The 21423-nt window shown below is 44.8% G+C and overlaps 1 protein-coding gene across 1 annotated transcript; it reads right to left on the reverse strand.

The window, feature by feature from the left end:
- Window positions 1-1201: 1201 nt before the first annotated feature.
- Window positions 1202-20130, reverse strand: LOC116892575 (pregnancy-specific glycoprotein 22-like). The gene is made up of 5 exons (XM_032894355.1): window positions 19884-20130; window positions 18495-18851; window positions 4354-4713; window positions 2911-3270; window positions 1202-1572 (listed from the first exon to the last, which is right to left on the reverse strand). The coding sequence occupies exons 1-5, from the start codon at window positions 19963-19965 to the stop codon at window positions 1289-1291; spliced, it is 1443 nt and encodes a 480-aa protein (XP_032750246.1). The 5' UTR covers window positions 19966-20130; the 3' UTR covers window positions 1202-1288.
- Window positions 20131-21423: the final 1293 nt, after the last annotated feature.

Raw genomic sequence — 21423 nt, forward strand, 5'->3', positions numbered from 1 at the left:
TTTATACCATAGCAGAGATAACAGAGGGAGGAGGGAAGTGGGAAACATCTATGCAAGCCAAGGACACTGGCTCTTGTGGTCAGGCAATCACCTGACATCAACAGGATGTTGGAGAGGTCACAAGTTTGTGATATCATTAGGCATCCTGACCACCACAAGTTTGTGATATCATTAGGCATCCTGACCACCACAAGTTTGTGATATCATTATGCATTCTGACCACCAGATTTGTATTTCTCAGAAAGGTCACAAGTTTGTCATATCATTAGTCAACAGGATGTTGGTTCCTCAGAAAGGTCACAAGTTTGTCATATCATTAGGCATTCTGACCACCAGATTTGTATTGATCTTCTGCAGCTGGCTGGGGATTTTCCATGAACCCAGTCATACTTAACTCTAACTATAATATTAACATCAATAATGGAGGGTACTAAGGGCATCACTGCCAACAAACTCCGGGTACCAGAAGGAAACCACATATATATTTACATTTTTGTATTATATACTATATGTATGTATGTATGTATGTATGTATGTATGTATGTATATCAAAGAATTGTGTGCAAGTTCACACTGTGACCACAACTCTTTGGATAGAAATATTCCAGCTAGTGTTTACACAAAGGATTTCAATTCTGTGCATCAAAGAAACTGAATCAAAACTATTTAGTAGCCAGTTATGTGCACTGAGAAATGTGGGCAGTCTCTACTGTCATCTTCCTCACTTCCCATTGGTGACTGGTGTCCAGGTAGCCTTGCAGTTAGGTGATGCTATTGGAGCATATGAGTGCATTTTGTCTCTGTGCAAACCGGGCCATGTTAACAGAACACGTGGAGCATCGGAAATTTAGAGACTTGTGATACTAGTTGCCATAGATTCTCAGGGTCCGTGGTACATTCGATCCACAATCTAAACTCTTTTTTGTTTGTTTGTTTGTTTTTGTTTTTTTTTTCGGAGCTGGGGACCGAACCCAGGGCCTTGCACTCGCTAGGCAAGCGCTCTACCGCTGAGCTAAATCCCCAACCCCCACAATCTAAACTCTTAACACATTTGTAATACTGTTTACAAATAAACAGTATCATTACAGTATCAATGTATTTATTTTCCTTTTGACAACTAGTCTCACTTTAAATGCTGGCCTATTCTTCTACACACGGTTCTGACAGGACTTTAGACAAAATCCACCATGATGGCAGTACGTGAGTGCTTACTGACAATTTTTACCATGTAACTTTTCTCCATTTGACAAAAGAATGCCACTGCTCTGCTGTAGCATGAGAGGAGGGGTCACTCATTCATCACTGCCAGGCTGACTGGGAGACTGGTCTTCGAGCTGACTGGATTGGAGACCTCACATTGATACTGTCCAGCATCCTCCCAACTGACAGAATCTATGCTGAGATGGCATTTTGATGGGGACAGTGTGATCCTCTGTGTGAGCTGGACACTCTTATTATTGAAGAACCAATGCATGCAGATCCCAGTGTTGTCTGAGAAGCAAGTGAAGACCACTGAGCTCTGTACTCTGACAGTTCTGTTGGTGACTCTCATGAAGGGCTGTGTCACAGGCTCTGCAAAGAAACAGAGGAGGGGACCAAATGACAGTTGTCCTCCAGACACCTCAACCAGCCCTTCTATAGCTCACACCTAATAAAGCTTCGAGGGAGGAGAAATTGGAGCTGTGACTACAGTCATATCTTGTGCTTTGCATCTGTGACCCATGGGCTGTGTGACCCTGATTAACCACTGAGTTTGATGTGCCTCAGATTCCCTCTACTAGGACACACTGTGCATGATCATTGCAGTGCCTATAGTTAAGATTAGGTATGGTCAATGTTCTGAACTCAGGGTGGGGAAGATGCTCACATCAGCAGCATCTATACCAGTTACCATAGGCTAGACTACTGAGAATAAGAAGCTGCCTGGAGAACTGTCACCTCTGTCCCTTCCCTGGGGGAAAATATTTTCATCTGAGTCTCCTAAGTCCATCAGAACAATTGGCTTCTGTCCTGACACCTGTCCACTGAGGCTCAAGTAAAGGAGGTACATAGGTGACCTACATGACTACAGCTGTCATGGTGGTGCACAGCTAATCCCACACCCTGTGTGACTTGGGCAGTCAGCAAAGTCTTGTTCCCTGTCAGCTCTAACAGAAAATTTAATGCTAGCCCTGAGAAGCTCTCTGGGACCAACTACAGTTGAGTCTGGATCCTTGCCTTCCTGGAGCTTCTTTTACTGATTCAAAAGTAAGCTAGACCATGGAGGGAGGGTTAAAAGGGAAGATAGAATAGAAAAGGACAAATTCACCAATAATAACATCTTTGTCTTTGGTAAAAAGATGGGGTCCTGTGACCACAGAAGCTTAGACCCATCACTCAGGAGAGGTGGGAGGCAGTGTCTGCACATACAGACAGGAATGAGCAAACAATCTCCATGACCTCGGTGCACCTGACTATTTGTCACTTCCTCTGTGTGGAACTCTGTCCTCATGTGCCCCAACCTCACTGTCCTCACATGCCTGCTAATACTCAGAAGATGTGGAGATGGTATGCCTTCCCTCACTTCTTCCTCTACAATCCCCAATGCTCACTTTCTGACTCTTTGATCTCTTCCCCCACAGAGTCCTCCTAAAAGGCATGTGCATGCGGAGAGACCCAAGGATCAAGGCTGAGTGTGACATTCTTGGCCTGAGTTTTACAAACACAGGCCTTCCTCTCTACAGATAAAGACAGGAGAGGGGTTCTGCTCTAATGCTTTTGGTCTACCCCATGTGGGCCCTGAACTAAGTGCCCAAACACCAATGAGAGGAAATAATGCTGGGGGGAGCAGGCACAGCCCACTCCTCACAGTCCAGTTATGAAATAGGATAAACCACACCCAGCAGCTGGAAGTCATTGAGAGTCACTTACTGTGCACAGTGACTTGCACAGGTGCTGTTTCAATGTTGAAATTTCTGTCTATCGTTTGTAATGTGTACAAGCCTGTGTCTTTCTCAGTGAGATGCTGGAGCAGCAGGGATCCATTGGTGTACACTGTCTCTCTTCTGCTTTGTGCAGGGCCCTTGATGATGGAATTTGTGGCTCTGATGTAGTCTGCAATTTTTAAGACCTGGATGCTAGACACTCTTTTGTACCAGGAAAAAAACTGTAGATCTTCTGGCAAATTGTGAACTTGGAGAAGAACACTTTCCCCTTCAGCAGCATGCCGTGGCAATGGATCTATCGTGAGTTGGGCAGAGGTGACAAGGTCACAGCACGAGGAAAGGGAGGCTGGAAGTGAAAGGAGAAAAGTCATCACATGGGATGATTGTGCTTGATGGAAAGATGGTGACCTCCATACTGAGCAGATGGATTCTTCACTCAGCCTAGAGATGCAGGTGTGGGTGTGTCTCTCCCACCTGATGGAAGTCAGCAACATGGCCTCCACTCCCTCAGTGCCCTAGAATCTCTAATTTCCTATGCATGGAACTCCATCCTCAGTGTCCCATGACTGTCCCCTCACTACCCTCGTTCAGACATTGCACACATTCATGCACATAGTGCTTTGAGATGATGCCTCCTCTGACCTTGGTCTCTACACACTCTGACTTTCTCATCTCCTTTGTACCTGCAGTCAGCCTCTGGTCTCACATTTTACATGTTCTCACTGTTCAACCTGCAGTTCCCAGGACTAAGGCTGGGTGACGGGTGGGAAGAATGTGGTCTTCTTGGCAAACCTAGGTATTGGGAAGGGCTCAGGAATCATGCTGGCTGGCTTTACATCAAATTAACACAAGCTACAGCCTTTTGCAACAAGGGACCTGATTTAAAATGCCACCACCAAAATACCCTGTGGGCCAACCTATAGTACATTTTTAATTGGTGATTGATGTGGGAGAGTCTAGGCCACTGCAAGCATTTCCACCCCTGGGCTCAGTGTCTTAGGTGCTATAAGATCAGGATGGGCAGGCTGTGAGGATGTAGGCAGCAAGCAGCACTCCTGACAAAATGCTCCCAGAGACATTTGCAGTCAAGCCTGGGACAGGCGACTGAGACCAGAGCTTCCTAGTGCTCACCACTCTGTGAGGATGCCATTGTTTCCTCACATGCATGGCAAGAATCCCCAGAGGACTGGGCAGAGTCTGGCATCTAGTGTTGAGTTATTTTCTGTCAAGGTCCTCCTTGACACAGGGGAGAGTCAGACAATGGATTCTGATCCATGGGCATTTCTCTCTATCACATGTGTCCTGCACATAGTGGTCAACTCCAACAGGGTGATTAAAAAGGCAAAGAGGAGTTACCCACATGTCAGGGGTGACAGTCCTGTGTGTCAAAGCTCCACCCAGCACTGAACAATCATAGAAAATCACTTACTGTCCACCTGAAGTTGCACGTGTGCCAATTCTATTTTCCGGTATCTACTCAGAGTTCGTAGGGTGTAGAATCCAGTGTCATTCCGGGTAACATTCTGAAGCAGGAGGGATCCATTGCTGTACACAGTCTCTCTACCACTGTGAGCAGGGCCTGGCACACTTGAATTCTTGGCTTTTATGTGTTGGGCTATCTCAAGATTGTTGGACACAACCACCCCTTTGTACCAGAAAAGCACTCGAAGATTCTCTGGGAGGTTGTGAACCTGTAGAAGAACGCTTGCCCCTTCAGCAACATTCGGTGGCACTGATTCAATACTAAGCTGGGAAAAGGTAGGAGTGTGTCTGCCAGTCAAAAGTGAGCCTGGGGAAAAAAAATCCATCAATATTATGGCTTTTGTATTTGGAGAGGATGGTGTCCTGTGTCTTCAGCAGGTGTATGTGTTGCTCAGTTGAGGAGTGTGGGTGAGGGTCTCTCTGCCCTACTTGGTGGAGGTCAGGACATTACCTCCCTCTCTTTGATGCTCTCTCTCCTCAGGTGTCAACATGGCCCCACCTCAATGTCCTCAGGTCCCTGCCCACACTCAGTGTAGATTGGTGTTGGGGTGAAGCCTCCCAATCTTCATACTCTCTTTGTTTCTTGTCCTTTAGTGATAACACCCTATACCTGATTTCACCTTCTAGATTTCTTTGCTGGTCGAGCTTCCAGTCCACTAGGAATAGGGAACTGTGAGAACTGGAATTTGTCTCATACTTTTGAAAGAAAAGCTTCACACCCAGCTCCCTGCACCCAAGGGGGAGAGGGCTGGACCCTCAGAAGTGCAGACACTCCCGAGAACTCAGAGGAGACTACTCTCTGCCCCTGGTCCTGACCCAAGAGGAAATTGCCTAGTCCCATCTGTGCCTGCTGAGCAAGTCAGGGACAGGAACCTTCGGATTTCTGCCTGAGTCGAAAGCTGAAAGCCAGTTGCCAGGAGCGCCTACACATCTGAGAGCAGAGGTAAGACCAACTTTTCTGCTCCAATCGACCTGCCTGGTAGACTCAAAGGCAGAAGTCCTCTGGGACAGGGCATTTCTGGTTTCTGGCATGTCCAGAACTGAACTGAACTTATCCAACAGCTCCCTGTACCCAAATCCCGTGGGGGAGAGAACGGAACACGCAGAAGTGTAGATAATCCTTAGACCACAGGACAGACAGCCACTTCTGCTTACCTCTGCCCAAATCCCTGGCCCAAAAGGAAATGGCATAGTGCCTCTGGATACAGGAATATAGGCGTGTGCCAGCAGAAGGAACCTGCTGGGTCCAGCCTGTGCCCGGAACTAAACTGAACCAGTCACAAAGTTCCCTGCACCCAAATCCCGTAGGTAAGAGAGCTGGACCCTCAGAAATGCAAACACTCCTGAGAACTCAGAGGAGACTACTCTCTGCCCACATTCCCAACCCAAGAGGAAATCACCTAGTGCCATATGAGACCCCTGGGCACAGGGACCTAGGAGCAGTCAGGAGCAGGATCCTTCAGGTTTCTGACTGCACCAAGAGCTTGAAAGCCAGTCGCCAGGAGCACACCTGAGAGCAGAGCTCTCTGTTCCCAGATCCAACTGAAAGAAAACAGATTTATAGGAATGCTGACACATAGGCCTACAGAAGGGTGAAGCCACTGTCAGAGACAGCAAGAGAAGCTAATATTAGAGACAACCTGATAGCAAGAGACAAGCACAGAAACCTGAGCAACAGAAATCAAGACTACTTGGCATCATCAGAGCCCAGTTCTTCTACCAAAGCAAGTACTGGATATCCAAACACACCAGAAAAGCAAGATTTAGATATAAAATCACATTTGATGGTGGTGGTGGTGGTGGTGGTGGTGATGGTGGTGGTGATGGTGGAGAAGGAGGAAGAGGAGGAGGAGGAGGAATTTAAGAATGACATAAATGACTCCCTTAAAGAAATACAGGACAACACAAGTAAACAAGTAGAAGTCCTTAAAGATGAAACACAAAAATCCCTTAAAGAATTATAGGAAAACACAACCAAACAAGTGAAGGAATTAAACAAAACCATCCAGGATTTAAAATGGAAATAGAAACAATAAAAAGGCACAAAAGGAGAGAGCCCTGGAGACAGAAAACCTAGGGAAGAGACCAGGAGTCATAGATGCAAGCATCACCAAGAGAACACAAGAGATAGAAGAGAGAATCTCAGGGGCAGAAGATACCATAGAAAACATTGCACAACAGTCAATGAAAATATAAAATGCAAAAAGCTCCTAGCCCAAAACATCCAGGAAATCCAGGACACAATGAGAAGATCAAACCTAAGGATAATAGGTATAGAGGAGAGTGAAGACTCCCAACCTAAAGGGCCAGTAAATATCTTTAACAAAATCATAGAAGAAAACTTCCCTAACCTAAAGAAAGAGATGCCCATAAACATACAAGAAGCCTACAGAACTCCAAATAGATTGAACCAGAAAAGAAATTCCTCCCATCACATAATACTCAAAACACCAAAGGCACAAAACGAAGAAAGAATATTAAAGGGAGTAAGGGAAAAAGGTCAAGTAACATATAAAGGCAGATCTATCAGAATTATACCAGACTTCTCAACAGAGACAATGAAAGCCATATGATCCTGGGCAGATGTCATACAGACCCTAAGAGAACACAAATGCCACACAAATCCTGAGTGAAGTAAACCAATCACAGATAAATACACATGGTATACACTCAGATAAGTGGCTATTAGCCCAAAAGTTCAAATTACCCAAGATACAATCCACAGACCACAAGAAGCTCAAGAAGAAGGATGATCCAAATTTGGGTACTTCAGTCCTTCTTAAAAGGGGAAACAAAAATATTCAGAGGAGAGGATATAGAGGCAAAGTTTGAAACAGAGACTGAAGAAATGGCCATTCAGAGCCTGCCCCACATGTACCATATATATATATGGTAAGATTGATGAAGCTAGGAAATGAAGGCTGACAGAAACTGGATATAGATGTCTCCTGAGAGACACAGCCAGAGTATGTCAAATACAGAGGCTAATGCTAGCAGCAAACCACTGAACTGAGAACAGGACCCCTGTTGGAGGAATCAGAGAAAGGATTAAAAGAGCTGAAGGGGCCTGCAACCCCATAAGAACAACAATGCCAACCAACCAGAGCTCCCAAGGACTAAACCACTACCCAAAGACTATACATGGAATGACCCCATGGCTCCAACTGCAAAGGTAGCAGAGGATGGCCTTGTTGGGCACCAACGGAAGAAGAAGCCCTTGGTCCTACCAAGGATGGACCCCCAGTGTTGGGGAATGTTGTGGGATGGAAAGGGGACAGATGGGGAGGGGAACAACCTTATAGAAGAAGGGGAGGGAAGAGGATAGGGTGCTTATGTCTGGGAAACTGGGAAAGCAAATAACATTTGAAATGTAAATTTAAAAAATCCAATAAAAAAGATACACCCCCTTAACCTCTTGTTGCTTAACATTAATTGAAGAACTAGAAAACAGAGTTGATTATTTTTTATCTGTAGTCCAGAGATTTTTTCTATTAAATCATTTACATCTTAACATTGTTCAAATAATTCTTTTAAGCATTCACTTAATGAAATGATTATCTCTGTTCAATGTTAGTTGTTTAGAAAAAGGAAAAAAAGGACTTAGTCTTGTGGTTTGGTCATAGATTTCTGAGATTCTTGAATAGCTTTACATTATGCAGATACTTACAGACAACCATCAGACTGAGCCCAGAGACCCCAGTAGAAGAGTTAGGGAAAGAACTGAAGGAGGTGAAAGGGATTGAAACCCCATAAGTAGAATAACAGTATCAACTAACTGGACCCCTCAGAACTCTCAGGGACTAAGCCACCAACCAAAGAGCATACACGGGCCAATCTGTGGCTCCTGCTAAATATGTAGCAGAGTGCTGCATTGTCTAGTCTCAGGGGGAGGGAATTCTCTCGATCCTCTGGTGGCTTGATGCCCCAGAGAAGGGCAATTCTAGAAGACTGAGGTGGGAGTGGTTGACTGGGTCGGGGAGCACCCTCTTAGAGTCAAATGGGAGGGTGAGGGGTTGGAACTCTAGGAGGGACGACTGGAAGGGGAAAAACATTTAAAATATAAATAAATACAACAATTAATAAAAATAAATAAGAAAAACAAAAAAGAAAGACTTTATTAAAAAAACTCAAATACCTGTGGAGAGTGAATGAATAAATGAAGGAATGAATGATGTCTCAGTATCACGCATGCCCGTGATCAAGTAGACTTAATCCCAGGGATGCAGGAATGATTCAATATATGAAAATCTATCAACATAATCTACCATACAGACAAACTGAAAGAAAAAATTACATCATATCATTAGATGCTGAAAAAGCCTGTGCAAAATCCAACACCAGTACATGTTTAAAATCTGGGTAAATCAGGGATACAAGGCACATACCTAAACATAATAAAAGTAATAGCAAGGGCTGGAGAGATGGCTCAGCGGTTAAGAGCACCCGACTGCTCTTCCAGAGGTCATGAGTTCAATTCCCAGCAACCAACCCAGAAGATCCGATGCCTTCTTCTGGTGTATCTGAAGACAGCTACAGTGTACTTATATATAATAAATAAATAAATCTTTAAAAAAAAAGTAATAGCAAGCCAGTAGCCAACACCAAACTAAATGGAGAGAAACTTAAAGCGATTTTACTAATATCAGTGACAAGACAAGTCTGTGACCCTCTCCCTACATAATCAATATAGTACTTGAAGTATTAGCCACAGCAGTAAGACAACCAGAGGAGATTAAGGAGATACAAGTTGGAAGGGAAGAAATCAAAGTATCCCTACTTGTGGATGATATGATAGTATACATAAGCAACACCAAAAATTCTACCAGAGAATGCCTTCAGCTGTTAGACAGCTTTGGCAATGTGGCCCTCAGTAGCCCTCCTCTACACAACTAATAAACAGGCTGGGAAAGAAGTTAGGAAAACAGTATTCTTCACAATAGCCAAAAATAACATAAAATACCTTTCTGCAACTCTAACCAAGCAAGTGAAAGACCTGTATGACAATAACTTCAAGTCTCTGAAGAAGGCAGTTCAGGATGATATCAGAAGATGGAAAGATCTCCCATGTTCATGAATCTGTAGGATTAACATAGTGAAAATGACCATCTAATCAACAGCAATCTACAGATACAGTGCAATTCCCATCAAAATTTGAACATAAATATTTACAGATCTTGAAAGAACAATTCTCAAATTCATTTGGAAAAAAGCAGGATAGCTGAAATGATCCAGAACAATAAAAGAATATCTAGAAGTATCATCATATCCTACCTCAGGCTGTACTACAGAGCAATAGTGATAAGAACTGTATGCTATTGGTATAGAAACAGACAGGTGGATCAATGGAATCGAATCAAATACCTAGAAATAATCCCACAAACCTTCATACACTTGATTTTTGACAAAGAAGCCAAAACCACGCAGAGGAAAAGGAAAAGCATCTTCAACAAATGGTGCTAGTCTAACTGGCTGTCTTCATGAAGAAGAATGCAAATAGATCTGTATTTATCACCCTGCACAAAACTCAAGTTCAAATGTATCAAAGACCTCAAAATAAAACCAGATACACTAAATCTAATGGAAAGTGTGAAATAGCCTGGAACTCACTGATGCAGGAGACAACTTTCTGAGGTCAAGAATAAACGAATGTAACCTCATGAAACTGAAAGCTACTGCAAATCAAAGGATAACATCATTAGTACAAAAAGGCAGCCTACAGAATGTGAAAAGATATTCAGACAACATACATTTGACAGAGGACTGATAACCAAACTATATAAACAACTCAAGGAATTCAAGCGGCAGGTCCCCGGCGGTCCAGACACCGCCCGGATCTGAAGGGACCGGGTCAAAAGCTCCCTGCACCCAAATCCCGTGGGAGAGACAGCTAAACCCTTCAGAGGGACAGACACACCTGGGAAGCCAGAAGAGACTACACTCTGCCCACATTTTTTACTCCAGAGGAAAACACCTAACACCATCTGGGACCCCAGTGCACGGGGGCCCCGGGAAAAGGTGGTGCAGGCCCTCCTGGTTGCCGCCCTCACTGAGACCTCAAAAGCAGCCCCTCACGAGCAACTTCAGCCTCAGGACCACAGTTAAGACAAACTTTTCTGCTCCAAGTGACCTGCCTGGTGGACTCAGGACACAGGCCAAGAGGAACAGCTGAAGACCAGTAGACAGGAAAGACTACACCCGAAAGCAGAACACTCTGTTCCCATAACTGGCTGAAAGAAAACAGGAAAAAAGGTCTACAGCATTCCTGACACACAGGCCTATAGGATAGTCTAACAACTGTCAGAAATAACAGAAAAGGTAACACCAGAGACAAGATGATGGTGAGAGGCAAGCGCAGGAACCCAAGCAACAGAAACCAAGACGACATGGCATCATCGGAGCCCAATTTTCCCACCAAAGCAAACACTGAATATCCAAACACACCAGAAAAGCAAGTTCTAGATTTAACATCACATTTGATCATGATGATGGAGGACTTCAAGAAAGACATAACGAACTCCCTTAGAGAAACAGAGGAAAACATAAATAAACAAGTAGAAGCCTATAGAGAGGAATCACAAAATCCCTGAAAGAATTCCAGGAAAACACAATCAAACAGGTGAAGGACTTAAAAATGGAAATAGAAGCAATAAAGAAACAACACAGGGCAACAATCCTGGATATAGAAAACCAAAGGAAGAGACAAGGAGCCATAGATACAAGCATCAACAACAGAATACAAGAGATAGAAGAGAGAATCTCAGGAGCAGAAGATCCCATGGAAATCATCGACACAACAGTCAAAGAAAATGGAAAATGGAAAAGCTACCAGTCCAAAACATACAGGAAATCCAGGACTCAATGAGAAGATCAAACCTAAGGATAATAGGTATAGAAGAGAGGGAAGACTCCCAGCTCAAAGGACCAGTAAATATCTTCAACAAAATCATAGAAGAAAACTTCCCTAACCTAAAGAAAGAGATGTCCATAAACATACAAGAAGCCTACAGAACTCCAAATAGATTGAACCAGAAAAGAAACTCCTCCCATCACATAATAGTCAAAACACCAAATGCACAAAACAAAGAAAGAATATTAAAAGCAGTAAGGGGGAAAGGTCAAGTCACATATAAAGGCAGACCTATCAGAATCACACCAGACTTCTCACCAGAGACTATGAAAGCCAGAAGGTCCTGGACAGATATCATACAGACCCTAAGAGAACACAAATGCCAGTCCAGGTTACTGTATCCAACAAAACTCTCAATTAACATAGATGGAGAAACCAAGATATTCCATGACAAAACCAAATTTACACAATATCTTTCTACAAATCCAGCACTACAAAGGATAATGAATGGTAAAGCCCAACATAAAGAGGCAAGCTACACCCTAGAAAAGCAGGAAACTAATCATCTTAGCAACAAAATAAAGAGAAGAAAAGCACACAAACATAATACATACAAATCTGAATATTAAATGAAGTAATAATCACTATTCCTTAATATCTCTCAACATCAATAGTCTCAACTCCCCAATAAAAAGACATAGATTAACAAACTGGATACGCAATGAGGACCCTGATTTCTGCTGCCTACAGGAAACATACCTCAGAGACAAAGACAGACACTACCTCACAGTGAAAGGCTGGAAAACATCTTTCCAAGCAAATGGTCTGAAGAAGCAAGCTGGAGTAGCCATTCTAATATCGAATAAAATCGGGGTTGGGAATTTAGCTCAGTGGTAGAGCGCTTGCCTAGGAAGCGCAAGGCCCTGGGTTCGGTCCCCAGCTCCAAAAAAAAAAAATCTAATAAAATCAATTTTCAACTAAAAGTCCTCAAAAAAGATAAGGAAGGACACTTCATATTCATCAAAGGAAAAATCCACCAAGATGAACTCTCAATCATAAATATATATGCTCCAAATACAAGGGCACCTACATACATAAAAGAAAACTTCCTAAAGCTCAAAGCACACATTGCACCTCACACAATAATAGTAGGAGATTTCAACATCCCATTCTCATCAATTGACAGATTTGGAAACAGAAATTAAACAGAGACATAGACAGACTAAGAAAACCAAATGGACTTAACAGATATTTATAGAAATTCATCCAAAACAAAAGGATATACATTCTTCTCACCAACTCATGGTACTTTCTCCAAAAATTGGACCATATAATTGGTCATAAAAGAGGCCTCAATAGATAAAGATAGAAATAATCCCATTGCAGACTGGTACAATTCTGAAATCAATCTGGAGGTTCCTACATAAAAATTGAACATTGAACACCTGAGGACCCAGCTATACCTCTCTTGGGCATATACCCCAAATGATGCAAACATATAAGAAAGACACATGCTCCACTATGTTCACAGCAGCCTTATTTATAATAGCCAGAAGCTGGAAAGAACCCAGATGCCCTTCAACAGAGGAATGGATACAGAAAATGTGGTACATCTACACAATGGCATAATACTCCGCTATCAAAAACAATGACTTTATGAAATTCATAGGCAAATGGATGGAACTGGAAAATATCATCCTGAGTGAGGTAACCCAATCACAGAAAAACACACATGGTATGCACTCATTGATAAGTGGCTATTAGCCCAAATGCTTGAATTACCCTAGATGCACAGAACGCATGAAACTCAAGAAGGATGACCAAAATGTGAATGCTTCACTCCTTCTTTAAAAGGGGAACAAGAATACCCTTTGCAGGGAATAGGGATGCAAAGTTTAAAACAGAGGCAGAAGGAACACCCATTCAGAGCCTGCCCCATATGTGGCCCATACATATACAGCCACCCAATTAGACAAGATGGATGAAGCAAAGAAGTGCAGGCCAAACAGGGACCGGATATAGATCTCTCCTGAGAGACACAGCCAGAATACAGCAAATACATAGGTGAATGCCATCATTAAACCACTGAACTGAGAATGGGACCCCATTGAAGGAATCAGAAAGGACTGGAAGAGCTTGAAGGGCTTGAGACCCCCATATGAATGCCAAGCAACCAGAGCTTCCAGGGACTAAGTCACTGCAAAAACTCAACATGGACTGACCCTGGACTCTAACCTCATAGGTAGCAATGAATAGCCTAGTAAAGCACCAGTGGAAGGGGAAGCCCTTGGTCCTGCCAAAGACTGAACCCTAATTGGACGAGATTATTTGGGAGAGGGTGGTAATGGGGAGGATGGGGAGGGAAGCCCATAGAGGGGAGGGGAGGCTAGGGGGATGTTGGCTGGGAAACTGGGAATAACAATCAAAATGTAAATAAGAAATACCCAAGTTAATAAAGATGAAAAAAAAAGAACTCAAAAAGTTAGACACCGGTTCCTTAGTCATCAGGGAAATGCATTTCAAATTGGCTCTGAGATACCGTCTTATACCCATCAGAATGATGAAGATCAACACCTTAAAGAGCAGCACATCCTGTGGAGGATGTGGAGCATGGGACCATTCCTTCATTGCTGGTGGGAGTACAAATTTGTACAACCACTCTGGAAATCAATTTGGAATTTTCTCAGAAGATTGGGACAACTTTTACCTCAACACCCAGTTATACTGCTCCTGGGCATAAACCCAAAAGATGCTCCACCATCCACAAGGACATTTGCCCAACTATGTTTATAGCAGCTTTATTCATAAAAGCCAGAAACTGGAAACAACCTAGATGTCTATCAACATAAAAAAATGTATGCAGAAAATGTGGTATATGAATACAAGGGAATACTATTCAGCTGTTAAAAACAAAGATGTCATCAATTTTGGAGGGGAATGAGTGGAACTTGATAATATCATCCTGAGTGAAGTAACCAATCCCAAAAGGACGTGCATGCTATGGACTCACTTATAAGTGGATATTAGTCATGAAGTTCAGGACATCCAGCTATAATCAACAGACACAAAGAAGTCAAATAACAAAAAGGGCCCAAGGGAGGATGATTGAATCTTTTTCAGAAAGGGAAACAAAATAAATATCAAAGTTCGATGGAGGGAGGGAACTGGTTGGCAGAGGGGATGGGGATGGAAGTGGAGAGGGAGGGGGAAATCAAATGTAGGAAAGCAGGGGAGAGAAAAGGAAAATTGGGGAGGGGACAATCTCTAGAACATGCCAGAGTGCTGGGTTGGGAGAGGCAGCAGAGTGTCAATGGGTTGGCTCTACCTGAGACTCCTAGCAGCAGGGCATGTAGAGCCTGAAGTGGCCATCTTCTGTAGCCAAGCAGGACACCAAGTAAAAGGATAAGGGCAGCCACCCATCCACAAAACCTTTGACCCAAAGAGTGTCCTACCTACAAGATGGGCCCAGACAAAGATCGAGCAGAGGCTGAGGGAATGACCAACCAATCACTGCCCCAAACTGAGACCCATCCTATAGGAAAGAATCAATCCCTTAGGCTATTAATGATACTAGGTTATGTCGGCAGACGGGAACCCAGAATACCTGTCCTCTGAGAGGCTCCATCCAGCAGCTGATGGAGAGAGATGCAGAGTCTCAAACCCCAACATTAGCTAGAGCTCAGAGAGACTCACAGAGAGGAGGATTGGAGGGACTGAAGAGGACAGGAACCCCAACAGAGTCACCTAACATGAACACTTGGGGCCTCCCAGAGACTGAATCACCAACCAAAGAGTGAGCACAGGCTGGACCTAGGCTCATCCACATATGTAGCAGATGAGCAGCTTGGTCTTTATGGGTATTCCCCAACAACTGGAGCAGGGGCTGTCCCGGAGCCTGTTGCCTGGATGCCTGTGAATCGCCAACCTCTAAATGGACCACCTAGTCTGGCCTCAGTGGAAGAGGATGTGCCAAGTCCCACAGCAACTTGATGTGCCGGGAGAGGGGTATAGGTAAGGGGTCAACACTGAGAGGGGGGCTTCCCCTTCTCAGGAACAGGAAGGCGGAATGGGGGAAGGACTAACAAGAAAGGGTACTTGGAGGAGAGAAAGAGCTGATATGAGGCTGTAATTGAATAAATAAATTTAATAAAAAGGACAAAAACAGGCAGATTCATTGCGGTTCCATGGTGCCACACCGCAGCAAAAAAAACAATATTTTAGTATTTCCTTGTCTACTAGAACTGTCAGGAAAAATTACTTTGACATAAAATGATACTTTATATATTTATAGATGTAAGAACATATATGCATTAATAAATATATTTGTGTTCTAAAAAAAATAAATTCATATGTTAGGGTAATATAGTGTTGACAGTTTCAATTGGCTATGATTTTTTTCACTTTTACTTATTATATCTGTGTATGAATTTGTGTGCAAGGGTGTGTCTCAGTGTGTGTGTGTGTGTGGGTATGTGTGTGTGTGTGTGTGTGTCTGTGTGTGTGTGTCTGTGTGTGTGTGTGTGTGTCTGTGTGTCTGTATGTCTGTGTGTGTCTGTGTGTCTGTGTGTCTGTATGTCTGTGTGTCTGTGTGTGTATGTGTGTCTGTGTGTGTGTGTGTGTGTCTGTATGTCTGTGTGTCTGTGTGTATGTGTGTCTGTGTCTGTGTATGTGTGTGTGTGTCTGTGTGTATGTTTGTGTTTGTGTATGTATGTGTGTGTGTGTGTGTTGTGTGTGTGTGTGTGTGTGTGTATGTGTTGTGTGTTATGTTGTGTGTCTGTGTGTGTCTGTGTCTGTGTGTCTGTGTCTGTGTATCTGTGTTTGTGTGTCTGTGTGTGTCTGTGTGTCTGTGTGTCTGTGTGTCTGTGTGTCTGTGTGCCTGTATGTGTGTTTCTATCAAGGGCATGTCTCAATGTGTGGAAGTAGGTGTGACACAGTCCCTAGGTGGAGGTCAGGGACAATTTGTGATCATTAGTTCTCAGGTTGTCTGTGTGTCTGTGTGTCTGTGTGTCTGTATGTCTGTGTGTCTGTGTGTCTGTATGTGTGTTTCTATCAAGGGCATGTCTCAATGTGTGGGAGTAGGTGTAGGACACAGTCCCTAGGTGGAGGTCAGGGGACAAATTGTAATCATTAGTTCTCAGGTTGTCAGACAATAAAGTGAATACCTACATCGCTGAGCCATGTCACTGATAAGATTGGTTTCTTATTTGGGACATCATAGCTGAGAAGAGCAGTCTTCAGAATTCTGTGCTCATGATTACTTACTTTGGGTAACAACAATCTTCTCTCCCCTCATTTCATCTCTTCACCAAGAGCATCCTTCTGCTGCTGAGCTCCTATCATCTTTCCTCCCCAAACACTGAGACAACTCTCAGGTCCTTGTGCCTCTTAAGAGACTTCAGACAGTGGGTGAGCCCTGTCTTCTTACACTCTACTGTGTGGTCTCCTCCCAGTAGCCCACATAGGTGTTGCACCCTTTGCAGATGCTAAGGAGTGCACCTCCTTGGTCTCTGTGGCCAGATCTGTCCTCCCTCTGTGGCACATCGCTCCAGTATGGCTCCCAGTTCTCTCTTCCTGGCTCTCTGAACTGAGCCTCCTCCCAGGCAAGAGCATCTCCCAGAGTTCCACAGGCTATGGGGGGGGTCTCTATTGAAAACACTCCCTTCTCTATTCTCACAGCTGTCCCATGCCCCTCTCCTCTTTTCTCTTAATGTTTCAGTCCTCCAGAACAGGCTGTGAAGGAAAAGGCTTATGAGTACCTATGTGCTCTACAAGAACAGCTGCTTATCCAGGGGCTGCCACCTGCTGCGTCCTGACTCTGGCTCAGTCAGCACCAAAGGCAGAGCCTCTGCACTCCCTGTGTGACCCAGGAACCCAGCTGGGCACCCAGTCTGCCCTGTGTTCTCAGTGCCCTGCAAAGATGGAGTTTGCTCTCAGGAGGAAGGAGACAGAGATGTGTGTGAGGATCCAAAGGGGCCAGCTGTGTGATGAGTGGGGAAGGGGACAGATGCATTCTCACTGCAGTCACCAGTCAGGATTCTCAGGGAGAAAAAAGGCCCAGGAGCAGATGTGTCAGGAGCCTCACTTCCTGAGTGTGTGGGAGGAGGTGACCTGAGTCCTGGAAGGACTGCTCTGGGCTCCATCGTCCTGTGCAGGGTTTCAAGATGGTGGGCACACTTCCTCTGGGTTCTGAGCTGTGTGGTGGCTCTGCCCATGTGCTGCCTGGCCTTTCTGAGATGCCTTGGGCCTCTGTCTAGGTGATTCCCTTAGGATACTCTATCTTTTCTAGAGAAAATACACAAAGCAGCCACTACACATAATTCCCTAGCAGGGCAGCAGATACAGGAAGCAGCTGGTAGGTCTGAGAAGGCTGTGTGACCCCCATGTCTGTAGGAACAGGGCAGTTAGCCAGAGGAGGAGGTAAGTTCCTGGTTTAGACAAATACTCTTCTGGGTGTTAATTGTGTTTCCCTGAGGCTGCCCCTGCTGATCACTGGGAGAACTGCAGCTCACATCTGGGGAGCTATCTACATCAGCAGAGCCTGGTGTCATTTGCCTGCAGGAGAGACTTCTATGAGCTGGACCCCAAAGGACAAGCAATTGTCAGGAGGATCTGTGTCCTTTGTCCCTCTTCCTGGCAACCATGACCTTCCTGGAAGTCTCGTAAGGCCATCATAACAGTTACTTAGTGGCTGGGACATCTGTCTTTCTATTCTCTCCCTGATGAGTCACTGGAGAGATCCAGGAGACCTCGCCTAACTGTGGCTCTCATGGCAGTGCACCAGCTGATTATATGTGGCACAAGGATTTGCTCCTCAAAAGCACTGTTCCCTGCCAACAGAGCAGAATCCAGCCTTTGTAAAATGCTTCTCGGGGCCATCAGGAAATGAGTCAGGACAGAGGTCTGGAGACAAGGCTTTCTGGTTCTCACTTCCATGAGGATCCTGTGTACCACATTCAAACCCAATTCCCCTCCCTCGCAAGAACATATTACTGCTAAGAACCCCGGAAGTCTAGACAGGGACTGATGTCCTTCACTGACTTAACTACACATCCAGCTGATTGCGAGGTGAGGTCAAATGAAGGATTCTGTTCAACGGTCACTATTCTCCTAGTGTGTCCTCCACTACATCTTTACATCCCAATGGGAGGACACATTGCAAGGGGTAGGAAGCCTGCCTCTTCTATGTGTGTCTACTGGAATGAACCCCACACAGCACCCAGAGTTCACAAAGTATCACTTACTGTACACGTAGAGATATATGGATGTTCTTGATACCATTTCTCCATGTCTATTTAAGGTTTGTAGGATGTAGAATCCTGTGTCCTTCTGGGTGACATTGCAGATCCACAGGGAACCATTGCTGTATACTGTCTCTCTACCACTGTGCACTGGCCCCATCATGCTTACTTTAATGTTCAGTGCATATAGGCCAATTGCACGGTTCATATTCGTTAGCCTTCTGAACCAGGCTAAGACTATAATATTCTCTGGCAGATTGTGGACAAGAAGAAGGATGTTGTCTCCTTCAACTACTTGGGATGGCACTGATTCAATGGTGACTTGGGCAGTGGTCAGGAGCAAGCAGGTTAAAAGGGAGGCTAAAAGGGAAGACAGAGCAACCATTGATATTGAGCAAGTGAGATTAACATTCACCTTAAGGGTATGGGTAGGGTATTCCCACTCTTCTTGATGGAGGTGAGCATCATGACCCTCCATTCCCTCAAAGACTCTCACTGGGTCATCAGCTCTCTGGGTACACTGATTTCTGACCCACTAGAATCAGGGCTTTGGGAGGACAGGGAGTAATCTGACATTAGGAAGACTCCGTTCCTGAGAAATTTCCAGACATCAATAGAGGAAGGAAGGGATGAAGGAAGGAAGGGAGGGAGAGAGGGAGAGAGGGAAAGAGGGAGGGAGGGAGGGAGAGAGGGAGGGACAAGGAAGGAGGAAAGGAAGGAAGAATTAAAAAGGAAAGAATGGATGGATGGATGGATGGATGGATGGATGGATGGATGGATGTGTCCATGGATTACATAGTTCTTAGGTTTGTAACTAACAACAATAATTATAATCAAGGGTATTGTAATTTTCTTTACACTTCTGTTTTGTATGTGTGGGTTCACGAAGGCACATGTCTCAGCGTGAGCTGGTTTGGGTATGTGCCACAGCACATGTCTGAAGGCAAATGTCTCAGTGTTTTCATGTACTGTTAAAGCTACCGCATGGGTGTGGTTGGCAGAGAAGACCCTGCAGGAGTCCCGTCTCCCTGACCACCATGCTGGAGTTGAGGGCTGAATGGAGATTGTCATGTCTGCACACTGAGCCCTCTTATTATCTGTTTGACCTCCATTTGGAGAGTCACCATGTGATGGTTGGACACATCAGGACTCACAACAGAGCAGACAGTGTGACTGACTTTCAGTAGAGAACATTGGGGGTTTTCTCCATCCTCTGCTAGCTCCTGTCCATTGAGGGCTTCAGCCTGCTAAACCTAAGCCCTCACTGCACCTTCTGCCCTATGACTTTAAACTAAATTCCGAGTCTCCTCTAGGGCTCCTGTCTTCTCAGGAAACTTCAGCCTTTCTCTGAGGTCTCCTCCCCACACACAACCATGGAGTAGGCATTCTTACCTGTGAGGAGGAACCCTTGGCAGGGGGTACACCCCTTGAAGGGACACACAGAGGATGCCTCCATCTGTCTTCTCACTGTCATGTTCTTGCTCTGAGGAGACCTTCAACTCCAACAAGGCACCTGGCCTCTGCTGTCCTTCCTCCTTCTGAACTGAGTTTCCTCTCAGGCAGGAGCACTTCCCAGAATCCAATGGGCTGTGGGCATGGGGTTTATGTCTAAGGCACTGCTCAGTCCCTTCCACCCTCGCTCCTGCCTGCGTCTCTCTCAACTTTTCTCTTTTTATGTTTCTCCTCCAAGACACTCATTGAGAAACAAGGCTGATAAACATCCCCATGCCCTCAGAGAACAATGGTTCATCCCAGGGCTGACATCTGCTGAGTCCTGGTCTTGAGTCTGTCTGTGTCAAAGAGGGAGCCTCCATCCTGTCTATGTGTCCCTGTGACACAGAGACTCAGCTGAGCACCCAGTCTGCCCTGTGTCCTCAGTGCTCATGGAAGGTGAGATTTCCCAGCAGGAAGTGACAGAGATGCCTATGAGGGCTGGAAAGGGACCAACTGAGTGATGAATAGAGAAAAAGATTAATCCTTTATCACTAATATCAATAATAACCAATAAAATTATAATAACCAATCAAGTTCCTGACCCAAGTCATAGGCACGGAAGCAGTTGTGTGACAAGTTTCATGTCCTGAGTGCTGTGAAGAGGTGACCTGTGTGACCTGGAAGGGACTATGGGTTCCTCTTTGTATGGAGGGTTTCAAGGCAACATTCTAGCATTATGAATTAGCTGAGCTCTCTCTAGTCTTCTTAATTAACCTTGGCCCTTCCCCTGGTTAATTCCCCTGGAGAAATTCTGTCTTCCCTTGTCAAAGATGACAGAAGAGAGGAAACTTTCAGGTTCTCTAGACAGAGGGCTGTTCTCAGACAAAGAATCTTGGGAGGGTGCCCCAGGTTAGTAGGGACAGGAATGAAAACCTGTGTGTAAGGCAAGGTCATGGCTCAGGAAAACAATTTTCTGACTGATTCTGTGTGTGTGTGTGTGTGTGTGTGTGTGTGTGTGTGTGTGTGTGTGTGTGTGTGTGTGAATGCATGTGTGTGTGAATGCCCAGACACACATGGATGAATGTCCTTATATTGTCCCCTGGAGTTCTCTCAGAGAACTGCAATCTCATGTTTACAGCTACAGCAGAGGTAGTCAAAAAGTCAACTGTGACCTGCCCTGATCCCTTCAGCACAGGTGGATGCAGTGCCTGTCATCCTGCCCACTGTGCTCTGCAGAACTCCTGTTTCCATCTAGTGTAGGGTGGGTCTAGGCAGGGTTCCAGATTCTTCCTGGGAGCTCTTGGAAGAATTAAACTAAAGTTGGAAGAAGTGTGCATCCAGTGGATGGGCACCCTCAGGAGGAGCCTTGCTCTCAAAAAATTTCAGAGGAAATTCCTGGGACATTTCTCTTCAGAGTCAAAGGAGAGGACAATAATGAAAGGACTGCACCTCTACCAGCTGGCCCATCTCTGGGGTCTCAATCCTTCCTTCTCTTTGC

This window comes from Rattus rattus, chromosome 2 (genome assembly GCF_011064425.1).
Source record: "Rattus rattus isolate New Zealand chromosome 2, Rrattus_CSIRO_v1, whole genome shotgun sequence".
Taxonomy (NCBI): Eukaryota; Metazoa; Chordata; class Mammalia; order Rodentia; family Muridae; genus Rattus; species Rattus rattus.